Source organism: Gekko japonicus, unplaced genomic scaffold (genome assembly GCF_001447785.1).
Source record: "Gekko japonicus isolate JY-2015 unplaced genomic scaffold, Gekko_japonicus_V1.1 scaffold555, whole genome shotgun sequence".
In the NCBI taxonomy this organism is placed as follows: domain Eukaryota; kingdom Metazoa; phylum Chordata; class Lepidosauria; order Squamata; family Gekkonidae; genus Gekko; species Gekko japonicus.
Genome location: NW_015161420.1, coordinates 316,943 through 332,750, shown reverse-complemented (window position 1 = coordinate 332,750; position 15,808 = coordinate 316,943). Strand labels below are relative to the sequence as shown.

Sequence of the window (15,808 nt, the reverse complement as noted above, 5' to 3'; positions counted from 1 at the left end):
GACCATCTCACAACACAGTCATGCAAGATCTTAATTAGCATCGTTTGGGGGAGAGTCTGCTGTGATAATCGGTAATCTTGGAGGTATCCTTTTACATCCAACACAACCCACTGTTTATTTTTAGCTTTCAGATTTTTGGTGGGACCATCGTGGGAATTAGATATAGGTGTTATCTTAGTAGACCAATAAAATATGGATACAAAGCTAGGGCAGAGATGCCAAGAAGGTACAGCAAATAGCAGCTGCACAGATTTCCTGCAGCAGTACCAGCAAGTATGGAAGCCTATCTATACAACAGCAAGATTCTAGCTTAACAGTTGGAATGCGAAAATAAAAGAGTGGGTTTTCGGTAGTAAAAAAAAACAGGGTTTCCAGGCATTTCATTTATGCTAAGGTTTCAGATATGGGATGGGGTCTCCCAGAACTGGGGAATTATTACGAGGCATTCCAGATAAAAGCATTAATGGAAACAGGCGAGGAAGGTGAACAAAAATGGATTAGAGTCGAGAACGAAGCAAATAAAGGGGTGGGAAGATTTGGAGTATTTACAGGAGATAAATTTAAATATGAAAAATTAGAAAGGGGACCAAGAAGAACAGCATTAATGATTTGGAGGAAATGGCAGAGGAAATGGCTAAAAGGAATATCGAGGTACGCTCCGTTAGAGGCTTTAGATGAAGAGGAAGAGGATGAGAAATGGTGGTTATTACTTAAACAGAAAGGGTATACTAGGCTACGAGATATAATATGCGGGCAGACAATTAAATCATTACCAACACTACATGAGGAAATAGGAAGGAAGCACTGGTTGAAGATCACAGGTTTATATAACAGACTTAAAAAGATGATTGAAAACAAAACTTTGGCGATGGGAGAGCCAATAGAGGAGCTGTTAAGATCAATGACAAATGCAAAAAGAGGATTAGCAGGTAGAATATATAGGAAAATGGTGATTGATAAGGATCAAATAAGAACCCTTATTGTGTAGAGAAGTTCAGAGTTTCTGGGAGAAAGTGACAAAGCAGCTTTATAAGTTCTTTACAATAAGGCCGAAGATAGACTTGAAACTGATGCTAAGCAGCACTTTAGGCAATCAAGGCATTGGAAAAGGAGGACAGGACTTATTTAAAGCAATGGTGTTAGCTGGGAAAGCCGTAATAGCATTTGGATGGAAAGATAAAACCAAATGGACAGTAGTAAAGTGGCAGAATTATTTATTTGAATACATTCAATCAGACATAATAACTATTACTAACCAAGAAGAACAATGGGAAGCAAAAATAGGGAAGATTAAGAAAAAGTGGCATTTGTATTTAAAATGGGTCATGGAAAGTCAAAGGTCGGATGTTCAGTGGAAGCTCTTAAGTTTGTGCCCCTGGCTAGAAAGGATAAATAGTTGAGGGGGGGGGGATAGGAAATAAGAAAAGGCAGAAGAACAATATGTGAGAAAAATAACCATCCAAGTTATACTAAAACTCCCTACCTCTGATTACAGAACAGGAATAATCTTCGGCTACGAATTTAAAGAGAAAAAGGAAGAAGAAAAGTATGAAGGACGGGAGGAAACAGAGGAAGCAAGAAGGACAGAAGGAGGAGGATCTATATAAAGGACTATTGCCGAAGACACAGAAACAATTATAAACTTTGAGGAAGGAGGAGGGAGGGTAGAGAATACAATATGTGTGGGAATAGGGATGTGCTTGATTGTAACATGGAAAAATACAATGTAACATGGAAAAATACAATTTAAAAAAACAGCAAGATTCTAGCTAAGACAAAACACAATGTAGAGTGTGGGTAATTAGTTCATCGATGCCAGTTCAAACGGGAGAACCCACTTTAGACACTATGCCTGCATACATGTGGACCCCTTGTTACATCATAAAACATTGTTACAGCAAGGAAGATCAGCTTGTTTTATGCAGGTCATTCCTCAAAACCATTTTAAATATATATTACAGCATGCTTCTGCTTACCTGAGTACCAACAGTAATATTTGGCATTGAGGAGATGCCAGCGCTAGACTTGGGCTTTTTGTTTTTGGCTCTGGCCTTTTCTAGCATCTTCTTCCTTTGACTGAAAGGAACTACACCCCTGTTGGAGAAGGGGAATATTGTTTTAATGTACTTAGTATTGCTTTGAATATCAAGTTACACACTGTAAGAGTACTAAAGAATTAAAAACAAAGTCAATGAATTTTTCACAGGTTCCTAAAGAGCTCTAAAGAGAATTACCACTAACAAAAGCTTAAAATCTAAGATTCAATAAAAACTTCTTAAAAATAAGAATTTAAGAAAATATTTGCTCATCTGTAACTGCTCTTCTCTTAATGGGTACTCTGTGCATATACATACATAAGGTAAAGCAGCTATACAGGCCATATGTAATGTCTGGAACATATGAGGGACGGGAACCCTCTCCCCTTACCCATCTTAAGCAATTTAGAGATGAAGCAAAATTCTGCACCTGTGTTCTGCAATCAAGCAGACCCACCAATCTAGTGTAATCCAATACCAGTGAAATAGAAAGAATGCCCAAATTGTGTATGTTGAAATGTCAGTAATTTCAAGACAAAAGGTGAAAAAAAGAAAACAAAAACAGAAAAAGGAAGACACTGTGAATATTCATGTCTGCAAATTTAGCATTTCTGCAAATGTCCACCTGTCCACGCAAAAGGTAAGTCAGTTCCAACACCTGAATAGGCCAGGATATCAAAGGCATGAGTTCCAAAATATATGAATGCACACAACACCCGGAGTTGAAATTTACACATGGCAACTGGAGACATGGAAGATAACTGGTATTTCTGGGGTTCAAGAATGGTGTGGAAGAATCTTGAAGGTGGCATAGACAATAATAAGAGGAAGACTCGGGTCCTTAATGGGGAGAGGAACCAGCGAGACCCACAAATCTGACATCTTGTTTTAGCCTTTGAAAGCATCAATACCCTTAACGTTCTTTCCCCTCAAAAGGTCTACAAAGCACCAGTGAACATCATGGCAAACTGCTGAGCTATGAGTTAACCAATCTGAAAAACCTGTACTTCTGTGAAAGCTTTCTTGAGCAAAACATCAGTTTTTCAGGAAGAAAAACAAGGGATGGATCATTTGCTACCCTGTCACTGTTGCAGAAGATTAACCCTTTCTGCTCACAACACCCTCTTGAAAAGATGACAACGGCCAGGTAGAGACTATTTTGATTTGTGCTGCATCCACATTACCATGATATGGTAATGGAAGATTATTTAGCATTAGTGGGTAACATCTGATAAGGATTCTCAAGCTGACAGAAAGAGGTTTCTGCCAAAGATCCTTGAACTGATCTGCAAAGACCAACAAGGGAAGCTTGGAAACAGTCTGGGAAACAGTCTTTGCATCCAGATTGGCAAATATGGAATATTTAGAAGTTTAGTGTGGCTTTATGCCATCTTTCACGCATCTTTATCCTGTCTTCTCTACATACATCCTCCCCCCCCCCCTTCTTTATGGAAAAGGGATTTATCTTCTGAGGGAGCTTCAGGTCATCATCAAGAAGCAGTTCTTCTGGAATCAAGTCAGCATCAACATCAAGAGGATCAAGGTTCCAGAGAAAGGACACAATCTCACACATTTTTAATATGAAGGCTAGCAGAGGAGGTGCCAATGTGAGACTCCTCAAAATAGACCTACTGGCCTCTGTGAAACTCTACAGCTACAGATTAGCTTCCAATTCTCAAATGTCTAAAAAACTTCCAACTTCCAGATTCTTTGTTTCCAAAGCCTTGCCATCCACTTGAGGGGGACCTCTGTCCCTCAGAGGATTTGGACAAGGACTCCTAAAGAAAGTGCTGAAGAAGCAGAATGTGACGAGGTATCAGAGACATAAGATGTTATGGTGATTATGAAGGGAAGTAGATGGAGGATAAATGGGATGACATGAGTCATCCATGGCTTTAAACCCTTCTTCCACCTGAGGACCTGCACTACTGAGCTTGCAGGGTTATCGCTTCATTTCAACAGCATGACCAGCATGCAAGCTAGTGAGGTAAGAGTTACGGAAGTTATTCTGGAATCTTTCTACTGCATTCAGAGCACTTCTTACAGCCCTGCTTACCATAGCGCAAGAAAGGGAGGATTTGATATAGCCTAAAAGAAGAGGACACAACAGTAATAAACCCAGAATTATTAAAGAAAGACTCCTAGAGATGCACAACTAATCTTCCAGAAATTTATACCAGGGCCCAACTATGGTTCATGCAAGCACATTCCATATATGAGACTGCACAGAACTCATGTAGAACTTGTGCTGTCAAACAAAGAAAGCCCCTTAAATAGTTTAATGCTACAGGAGAATAAGTAATTCTCTTGGGGAAATCAGCAGCGCTTTGACTCTGTTTTCATGTTCGTTTAGATACAATGAGTTAATTTTTAAACACGAATTTTATAATGGAGTGGATCCAACCTCCTACAAGAAGCCTTCCTCCAACTTAAGTGGCTTTTCTCCAATGGAAGAGCCACTTAAATTGGAAGACGACTTCGAACTTTGCTTAGTAGGAAAGGGGTAGGATCCACCACATTACGTGCCTGATTCTTAGCATATTTTCATAAGTTAAAACCCCACAGGAACATGGGGGAAAGATAAACATCCATTTCGCAGGGCCTGCAAGATAGAGCTCTTCCACCAGGCTTTCAATTAAGGAGCCACCACCAACAACAACTGATAGATACAGAGCCCTGTTTCTCTGGCTCCACCAATTACAGCCTGTGCCCGCCACATATATGACAAAGATCAAGGAGCTGATGAGCAAGGCAGACCATAGAACACATTAATATGAATGTTGCCATCATCTTTAAGTATTTATTACATATGTTGCTTTACAATATTAGATTGTTTTTAGAAGGTTTTATGAGTGTTATAATTTTTGTTTATGTTTTTATCTGTGTGTAAGCTGCTCTGAGCCTGCTTCGGTGGGGAAGGCAGGGTATAAATTGAACAAACAAATAAATAACCAGATGATTGTAGGAGTCTGGACTGATCCAAGGCCATCTTTACCAGGCATACAAGTACTTGTAACAAGACAACTGTCAACGATACTCACAACTGTAACTTAGCCAATAAGACAATTCTGTTAGTGATAAGTCTTTAAACATTCATCTATCTCTGTTTATCACATCTGTCACACAGCCAGTGTGGTATAGTGGTACAATACTGTTCTGGGAGTTCTCTCTTTGCCATTAAGCTCCATGGGTGACTTTGGGCCAGTCACACTCTCCACCTAACTTACCTTACAAGGCTGTTGTGAGAATAAAATGGAGGAGGGGAGAAATGATGTGCTCCTGAGAGGGAAGGCAGGGATGAGAAACTGTATGAAGTAAATAACTATACAATGGAATGTCTACATATTGTAGTAAAGGAATGAAGGTTTGTTACTGTGAAGATGTATGAACTTTTATATTAGTAAGACCAAACTGTAAATAGAAAATCCACTTAAGAACTCCAGTCATGGTGAATATTTTCTCTCCCCCTCTGAAACACAAGGATGAGCACTGTACTGCCATTAAAGCATTTATAACCTGCATGAATAAACTTTGGTAACTGTACCTGGAAATGTAAAATCCAATTCCATTAAGTTAAGAGACATATATTCACTGATGAAAAACATTGTTCTATTCTACTTGTCTTCAAAGATCTCAGCTGCACATCTAGACCACAATGAAATATCACACACTTACCACCAATACAAGTTATTCTCCAGCTGAGCACAGGTATAAAGAGCGCAACAGTGTAGTGACACTATCCTTTCTCCCTGCAGTTCCGAGTAAGTCTGTGCAGTATGTTCTAGCTTAGAAGCTACAGAACTCAAAGTTTCATCTACCCAGGTAGCTACCTAAGAGGACAAAAAGCATAAGATCATTCACATCCAATCACTTCTAACTGGATTCTACTCCAATCCTCTCCAGTACTGATTCTACATACACTGGCCTGCACCAGGCATTCTTCTTTTGAAGAATGACATAACCCAGATGGTTACCAAGTTCTTCAACATTTGCAATTCATTTCCACAAGGGAAAAATTCCAGTGTAGGTAGGGATCTGGTCCCTCCTTTGAAATTAACAGGAAGCCTTTCCATGTGGAGAGAATTATGCACACCCAATGGAGAACATGTTGAGTGCTCTGGGCTGGAGTGCTTGTCTTTATTTAGCAATCAACTTTTACATTTCAGAACACTTTTAGCCTCTTGTGACCAGGGTGTCTTATACAAACAACAGACTTCTTAGCCGTCCAGTATTTCGAAAGATGTTGATCATCGCATAATCAAAACTATTTCTCAAAGTGTAAGGGGTGAGGAATATGTAGGAGATGCAACAAGCAGAACCAAAAAAGAGCCAACACAAGGTGCCTCAAAGCATCCCACCCTTATTTTATACTTTAATTTTATAGTTTTTAGTAGGAAAGTTCCTCTAATTTTGAACAGGCCAAAGACGCTCGGGATCACCACAAAGACAAAACAAAATTCCACAGGCAATCCAGGAGAGAGGCGGTGGCTCAGTGGAAGAGCCCCTGCTTTGAATGCAGAAGGTTCCAGGTTCAATCCCTGGCATCTGCACCTCCAGTTAAAAAGGACCAGGTAGTAGGTGATACAAAAGGCCTCTGCCTGAGACTCTGGAGAGTCACTGCCAATCTGACTAGACAATACCGACCATGACAGACCGATGTTTTGAACTGGTATAAGGCAGCTTCATGTGTGTTCAGTCACCCATTAATATAGATGCCATTTAATGCCCACAGTATTCCCACAATCCTCCTTATAATATTCTCATTGGCAGATCTCACTTCTGCTTTTGTATACAAATGTTATAGCTATGAGGAAATTAACCATCACAAATAATTTTGTGAAACCTACCTGTAGTCTTTTCCTATGGCGAGACAGTTGAACAAATCCCCTTATCCCCAGAGCATCATACCTTATTATTCTCTGTTGCAACAGTTGCTCTGATACTATTCGCAGAGAGGAGGACAATCTTCTCATTGGTTAATCCCAAAGATATTGCACGTGGATGATGTATTGAAGAATTCTTGAGAAACAGAAGCAGCAGGTCATATTTTGTCCATTCGCTACTGAAATACCATTCATGATGGGGAGGGAGGCCAAGCACCACCACCCCCACCCTCCAGAGTCCTAAGTGGGGAAAGCAGTCTCGGGCCCCATCTAGATGCTGTTCCTAAAAGCAGTAGTGCACTTTCTGCCACAGAACTGAATGATCAATTCATGTATGGCAGGGAATCACTACAAGGTGGGTCAGGGATGCGAAGCTGCAGAGACAAGAGCCACATCTCTTTGCCAGGTCTCTGAGTGAAGCTTCCCTGCCCCTCTCCACCAGTGGTGGATTCTCAGGCAGTGTTGCTACTGAGGGCACTGATCTCCCAGCTTCCTTCCCTCAGCCCCTGCCACCAATTTCAAACAAAACTACCAAGCTGTGAAGAAGTAGTGAGGTTGGAAGACGTTTTCCAGAGCAAGCAGGAGGTCTTTACAGCTTGTTGCCCTTGCTGAAATCGTGGCAAAAATGACCAAGACAAACTGGGCTTTTACATAAGCAAAATTTTTCACTTTTACTGAACAAAATTATATATACCTGCGTGTTTCTGTAAGGCTCAGATTCATTCCATTTCCACTGATAAAGCTCCCCTTTATTGCTCACTGCCACAAGCTCAGAATACAGAGCACCAATACTACTGAATTTCAGTCCATCCTATAAGAAGTAATCAAGAAGTTTAAAGCTGCAATGCTGTCAAAACCAAATACGTAGAAGTACCAGATTTCATACATAGAGAAACAACTTTAGAAGATTTTTAAACAGGCCAACTGGTCAATGCTACTAAATTGGAATAAAATTTGTTTGTTTAACTTATCCAGATGACCCTGAAGCAGAACAACACTTGGTTTAGCAAAACTCATTCAATCTTTTAATAAAGTGACTGAGCCACCCAACAGATGACAAAACAGGGAGGAAGTATACAATTCTATGAGGACTTATTTAATGCTTTTGTATACCATGCTCTCCAGTTAAAATTGCCCAATACAGGTTCCAGAACCATAAAAAGTAACACACAACCAACAAATAACCAAATAAAAGCAGTATAACTCAACAGAAGTGTCATAGTACATACAGCATTGTGACAGAATAGCCTACAAACGCCTGTAAGAAGAATTTAATACCACCACTCTAAATGCCTAGAAGGACAAGATTTTGTCTGGTGCCCCAAATTTAGCAGTTCTGGAGCCAGGTAAATGGGTTGGCAGGCATGCATTCCAGAGGCAAGATGCCAAACAGAAAAGACCCTGTCCTTTGTAGCCATCCACCTCACTTGACATGTGCCCAAGAGAGATACCAAGTCAACAGGACAGGAAAAGCAAATAAGAATATATACATGAAATTACTATGAAACTTTTGTGACTATATTATCATTACAAATCCACTACATCTCATATCACATTATACTTTTGATCTCTGTGTTATACACCTTTGTGCTTGCAAGAATTTTAAACGGATGCTTGGGAGCAATGCTACCCCTAAGCTGTGGAGTCTTGTGAGCAAAAATGAGAAAATATACAGCCAAGTCTCATCGAACTTTCTAAGTATACGTTTCGAATGGCAGAAAGCACTTTGATTCTATTTGAGAACTCAACATATTGATTGACTTACTGAAGATTGAATTAAATAACCTTAAAAAGAACACCTTACAAATACAAATTTGATGTGATATGACATGTAATGGATTTGTAATGATATGATAATATAGTCACAAAAGTTTCATAGTAATTTCTTCATGGTATATACTCGTTTAATTTTCCTTTCCATGATTCTCTCACTTGTTGTATCTACAATGGAAAGTCACAGGGCAAGCAAGCCAGAGCTCATGGTTCCCATAGTACCTCAGGAAAGGAAAAGGCAGGAGCCGAAACTCCATCTAGACACAGTGGTACTACACCAACTGCTGGTCAGTCTCCTAACAAATCAAGCCACATAAAAGGAACTAAAGTTGAAAGCCATAAGAGCAAACAGACTTGATTGGTGGGGCGGGTATCATAAAAAAACAGACCTTTTGGCCAGGCATAGAAACATATGTCCAAAGGGAAAAATACAAGCAACCTCAAAGTGATTTTTGTTCACCAAATCAAAAATAAATAAATAAATAAATTCTGGTTTGATATCAACAAGTAACCACAGTTCTCAGTAGGCAGGGAAACAAATGCTAAGCACTTTCACCAGCACGGATCTGGTGGGAACAGAGAACTGCTGAAAGGTCAAGAAACAGACGAAAGAAGCATACAGATGCAATCTGAAGAGAAAAGCATTTTAACCCGCGCATCCACAGAGGGAAAAAGAGGGACAAACACCTTTCTGAGGGTCCAAAAAAAAGAGAGATTCCTACACTGGAAGGATGCTAAGCCACAATCCAAGACAGGAGGCTTGTGCATACTTCAATGAGCTACTTCCATTAAAATCAGTACTACTTACCTTCAAGTAATTAGGTTTAGGAATGAAATACAGCAATAGATTAGACCAAGAAGTGGCCTGAACAGTAAGTATCTACTCCGGATGCCATGATAAGCATAGTCTAGTAATTACATGCAGCATTTGCATGGGAAGAAAACAGAGATGCACACTTGCAGGTAAAGTACTTTATATGTGAAAATTTTAGAAACCAAATACCTTATCTGGCCACCACTGCAAGTCTTCTCCTAAGGAGACTGGGCTTTGGACAGGTGTGTTCTTCTTGTCTAGGTTGGGCTCCCCTTCTTTGCTTGTAGAGCCCCTTTCATTGTCAAATGAGGCTCCATCAAGCCACCTTCGTTCACGCAAACGTAAAACGGATTCACGTTCACGCAACAGCTCAGAGTCTCTCTCTAAGGGAAGAAGGAGAACTGGTATGCAATTGGGTCACACCAGTGGGATAAAAGTAAGCCACTCTCTAGTAAAGACCCTTCAGGATGCAACTAACAGCAGTTAAGTCTACTCATAAAAGGCTACATAGAAAAATGACATGCAACATTCAAAGTAGTCACCCTTTCAAGCATATGTACTTAATATTAACCAAAATAATCTGAAATGCAAGAATGAAACTAGAAATAAAAATTCAAAATTTGGAAGATCAAAACTGCACAAAAATGAATTAAAAATTGCTTCTTTTTTTAAAAAAAAGCATGATATAAAAAGCAATTTAAAAACTATATAGTACCATATGCAAAGAGTATATCGTGGATGATTTTATCAAAAAGAAAAACAAAAAAGAAATCACCTAACAGGGTAATTAATATCTGTTAGAGACATTTAAGGTAGCCCAAAAAGAGTGTTTATTAGAGAGTCTCAGAATTTCCCCAGTCACCACCACCACCACCACTTGAAAAAGTTCAACCACATTTTAAAAAAGGAAAAAAGAACACCTTACAAATATTGCTAATCCAACCCCTTAGTTTAAACACCACATGGCACTGGAATTTATTTCTAAAGCTTACATTAAAGCTGGTTAACTGAACAAAAAATTGAAGTCAGACAAGTTCTAAAAAGATTTTTGAAGGAAGACGTTCCTTACCAAAATGCTTTCCCTCCAATTGGCCTACAAATTGTCTAAAGCCAGTACTCTCCAGTTCTTTCATACAATTAAAATTTTAAGTCAGGTAATCAAGCTAAATATCCAAGAGACAAATATACATGGAAAATAAGGATTTTTCATCTTAACATAGAAATAACCTTAGAAAGGAAAAAGGGAAGTATTTAAGAAAAGTCAGAGGTTGAGTATTTGAACATGCACATAATTCAGATAAACCCTATGATTCTTTGCTTAAGTTAACACCCCCTTTAAAACCATCTCTTTTCTCCTGCCTTTCCCCCTTGCTCTTTCTCCCCATCTGCCTCTCTTCATACTCTTCTTTCTTCAAACGCCACCCCTAAAGTTCTGCCTTGTTTTTCCCTGGAACTTTGCTCATTCTCCTTCCTTTCCTTAATGAATCAATTTACGGCTGGGTTTCTACTTGTTCAATTCCCCATCTGTTGACAACTTTTCCTTTCCCATTGTGCGTCATGTCTATTCAGATTCACTCAGACCTAATGCTGAAACTGGAGTTTAGAAATTAAAAGCAGAGCACAGAATTATGCTTGCCATCTCCCTTACCCCTTCCCTCTCGTTCATAAAAACCATCTTCCTCTAATCACCAATTTTGGCATTACACGTCGCCATTACTAACCCCACATTAAAATGAATCCTTAAAATTCACTGGAAACATGACTGAGTTGGCAATGGTAATGTAACACAAGAAGTTGGGCCTGGAGGGAGGGGCAGAAGGAGAGCATGCATGAGCTCGCAGGCGGCTTCCAAACTCTCATTTCAGTATTAAATATGAACCATGCTGGCAGGGCCTGTATTTTAAACCTTTGCAATAACTATTGTCTATACAAACTAAATGAACAACGTGATAAAGCTAGATTTGGTAAATCTGACATGTAGACAAAATTAAAGCTGTGGTTTTTTAATGTATCTAAACCTCATCCTGACCCCTGACAGCTTACTTTATACACATCAGCTGCAGTCAGACGTCAGGACAAGCTGTAAATTCAAAAGTAATCAGGCACAGACACACCCGGTTGCCATGCCCACATATTCCCATAGTTCCTCCCACCTCCTCTCATACACAGCACTTGATCAAACCAGGAAGCTTTCAGTCAAGCTCTGCACTTGAGAGTAAGGGGAAAGAGAGGGGTGAGCTTGCAAACACACCAACAAGCTGTGTTCATGCCCAACCCCAGTTTTAACTACTGCTTGCTCTGATGTCTGGATGCGGCTGTAAACATTTAGATGTCTGAATATCTTAGAAAGATTAACTGTGGTAGAGTCACACTTCACATCAGAGGGTTGGATTAACAATCGGTAAATTGTTTTGAATACCTACCAAGTAGAATACTTATCTTTAAGAAATCATGAAGGAAAAAACTACTGATAGCATGTCCAATATTACATTTCATACTTTTTCAAATTATGCTTAGACCTTGATGCTATGCAAAATATTCTGTAGCTGCAATGGGTTATTTCTAAGCCTAAATGCAGATAAGAATATCTGGCTCAAAATGGAGCACTGCAAGGTTTTTCAGAATGCAGTTCAATTTCCAACCTCTCCCATCTATATTTGAAAAAAAATCATTAGACCTTCTATCTTGCAAAGAAAATGTTTACTCTTAGAGCAGTGCATAATGAGCTGTGGAACAGAATTCAATGCTACCTAACAGAACAGAAGTAGGACATTTAAGTATACTATAAAAATATGCCTCCAGACCCAGGAAGGCAGAAAATGCCCTGTGCGCCACTACCAGTACACCAGCTCTGACATGGATAACTGAGCAACCTAAAGTCAATTATGTTCTAGAATGATTCATGTCAGAATTTTTTAAAAGATCAATACTCCTGAAGTAGGTCTAGTTAAGTTGACTTTGGGAAATGCAATATATATGGGTAAAGCCCCATGCACATTTCACCTATCAGATCTTTCAAACATACAGCTAAGTAATTATGTCAAAATATAGTTTTTAAAAAATATAGTATAATACAAAATACTTAATACTTATACTTAAAATAGGGGGAAATGTACACACAAATCTAAGACAAATTCACCAGCATGTGCTATAACTAGAGTACTGCACAGCAATACTACTTATTTACAAAAGAAAAAAAGGTGCAAAATTACCTCGGGACGAGCTTAGCCTGGAAAGTGATGAGCGCCGAAAGGATGGATAACCAAAGTAACTAATATCTTCTGAAAACATAGCATCAGCATCAATAATGACACTTGGGTGAGCAGAATGTATGTCAGCGTCCAGAAGAGACATAAGATCCTCTATAAGAGGAGACAAGGATCTCAGGTGAATTATCAGCTACTTGAAATATCAGCTAGAAAAGACCATCACCAAACAAGACAAATCCACCAACAAAAACTGATGTTCTGGTCTTCAGATTTCCATATTCATGCAAGTGTACCTATTGCTCACGCTTGCAGTCAAGCACCATGCCCTAATGTACAAAACCAATGTTATCGAAGTCAACTGCTTGGCTTCTTCAAGCCATTGAGACTAATCTAATCCTAAGAACCCAGGCATTAGACAAAGCTGTGTGCAGTTAAGCAATATAAAATGAGCAAGACTCAATACATTTAAATTCCAGAAAACAGCAGGTAATTTTTTTAAAAAAAACTCTTCTTCCAGATAGCATGCTATCTCTCATTTTGCCTTCTACAATTACAAGTTTCCTGAGCTGAAGTGTCTTTGATAGAATTTTACCAATATATGCAGCATTCATAAATATGTCCCCCTAAAAAATGTTTTGATATTGTATTTTTAATATCTGCCATACCAAGAACATTCTCTAGCACAGCAGGGCCCCCCCCCCTATTTTGGAATGCTCCATTTTAGGATGAAATCTTAATTCGACTTGGGTTCCTGGCATTAAAACACAAAACTCTATTGGTAGTGTTCACATTTCCTGTGACATTCTACTGAATTTATTTTCTAAGGCAGAGTAGAAATGTACAAGAGAAAATGTATTTTAAATTTATGAAGTTCTCAAAACGTATGAAGATTTACTATATGTTCCATAATATACAGTCCCCCAAAAGCCTCACAGTAGATATTTTTCCAGCTCCAACATACACAAGTGGTACTTCCTCAGACACCTGGGCTTCTAAACTCCAACGTCCATTCCTAGTTCCTACACACTGCCCGTTTAAAACAATTGAATCCACCTCAAAAATCTTCAACCCAACATCTCCCTTTCAAGTAAACCAAATGAAATTGTGGCTCTCGTTCTAAGAACCCCTGACTTTTCCCTGTTTTTAAATGCATTTATTACCACTAAGACATGATAAATTGACTGAATATTTTTCTTCCCCTCAATCCCCATCAGTGTGTGTCTTATACCTCCCTAAAGACCGAAATCTTAGTTCAAAAAACACTGACTCACACCATTCTTTCAGCATCTGTCTTAGTAATACACTGCAATCAGTCAGAATCTCACCACCAAATATTCTCTAACCTCTACTGTAGAACAAAACTGTGAATTACAACCATGACACATTCTAAATATAAGAACTGTTTTTAGATGTATCATTTTCCAAACCACAGTGATAAGATGACATCATGTACTTATTTTCTAAAAGCAGGATGTAGAGGTTCATGGAATGAACGAAATGGGGGGGGGCAACTTCCGGTGGGTCGGAACCAGCTAACAGAAGGGAGGGGGACCAAGTCCACCAACTCCTTTCAACTGTGGACTCTTAATCTGCCCATCATGCTGTTTCTCAGTAGCAGCATTTCAGGCGGCAATGAGACAGGGAAGCTAAGAAAGTCCTGTTCTGCTGCGTCCAACCCATTGTCCCTTCCTTGCTTGCCTTACCCCTTCTCCACAAAGCACTCTCACCTCCCTATTTATCTTTCATACATCCACACACAAACTTCTGCTCTGTCTTACAATCTCCACAGTAATGCCTACTGGCCTTGGGAAGCACTGGAAAACACATGGTCCTGTTTCTACTTGTCCTAGATAGGGAGGAAATTATAAGGTAATGCATCTTTGAGGCACTCCCAGCCCAAGGAAAGGAAAAAGCTGATACCCAATAGTCTAATCTCTTTCACATATACTAAATGCAGTGAGTCAGAAACACCAGTGGTTGTTTTTTTTTTGCTCCACACATCCATAATTCATGGGATTATTCTAAAGTTACTTATCATCAAGGACACTGTGTTGATTCTGATCTTACCCATTCTGCATCTCTAGATCAATAAGATAGTTAACTTAAACTTTCAGCCTCTCACCTTCACATCATCCAAGTAGGATGATGTCGAAAGTCACGACTCATCTCCCCAACTCCTTTAGACAATATACAAAGGCAATCTAACTATAATGATTTTTTAAAATACCTTGAGAGATGACAGCAGTGCAAATCATAAAAATGTACCTAAGAAAGCCAATTTTGTACTTATCCATGTTCTATAACCAGAAACATTTAAGTACTAGGATTAGGTACATTAGAGCTGACTCTTCTAACAGATTCCCTTTGAAGCCGTATAAATAAGTGAGGAAAACACTTCATTCTTACATTGTACAAACACCCCTGACTATCCTATGTCTAGTACAATCCACATACGTACCTAAACTCATTCAAATCTAGTTACATTTGGCAAAATGAAATACAACCCATTCATATATCATAAGAGTAATTTCTTTTGCACTCTCTAGGTAGAAATACAACAAAAATTCACAAATCACATTCAGACAGCATCTCCACTTGACACCTTCCTACTGTGTTTTTCAAAGCCTCAAACAAGTCCGTCCATATGAAATCAGTTTGAGTCCTCTCCAACACTGCTGGGGAAAGATTTTGAATGGCCCTTTGAAACAGTGGGATTACACTATATCCTATAAAATGAAGCGCACTGGAAAAGAAAACTGATTCATTGCCCCTGGGACAGCGCAGTAACAGCAGGGTTACCAAATACCTACAACAGCTACTGTTAGTCATAAGCCATCCACACACAATACCATCGCGGCTATGACTGTACTCACCATGAGGTCAAACAATATGCACACTCAAAAGCCAATACTGCTCATCCAAAGGCATCACTGGGCTGAAATTTTGTTGTCGTCCCCAAATTTAGGAAATACAATTTAGATCCCAATGTCTCCACTGACACAGTTCCTTATATTGCAGCAACTCCCAGAACTCATGCCTTTGGCACAGCAAATCAGATTAGTGCCCTAATTACAATATCATAAACTCTAGGGA

The 15,808-nt window shown here is 39.2% G+C and overlaps 1 protein-coding gene across 1 annotated transcript in view; it reads right to left on the bottom strand.

The window, feature by feature from the left end:
* UBR5 (ubiquitin protein ligase E3 component n-recognin 5) overlaps nucleotides 1–15,808 on the bottom strand; it is an 87,743-nt gene that overhangs the window by 47,176 nt on the left and 24,759 nt on the right. The window contains 6 exon segments of the mRNA XM_015428253.1: nucleotides 1,977–2,094; nucleotides 5,712–5,866; nucleotides 6,945–7,055; nucleotides 7,614–7,730; nucleotides 9,696–9,907; nucleotides 12,719–12,868. Of these exon segments, the coding sequence (XP_015283739.1) occupies nucleotides 1,977–2,094; nucleotides 5,712–5,866; nucleotides 6,945–7,055; nucleotides 7,614–7,730; nucleotides 9,696–9,907; nucleotides 12,719–12,868 (863 nt within the window).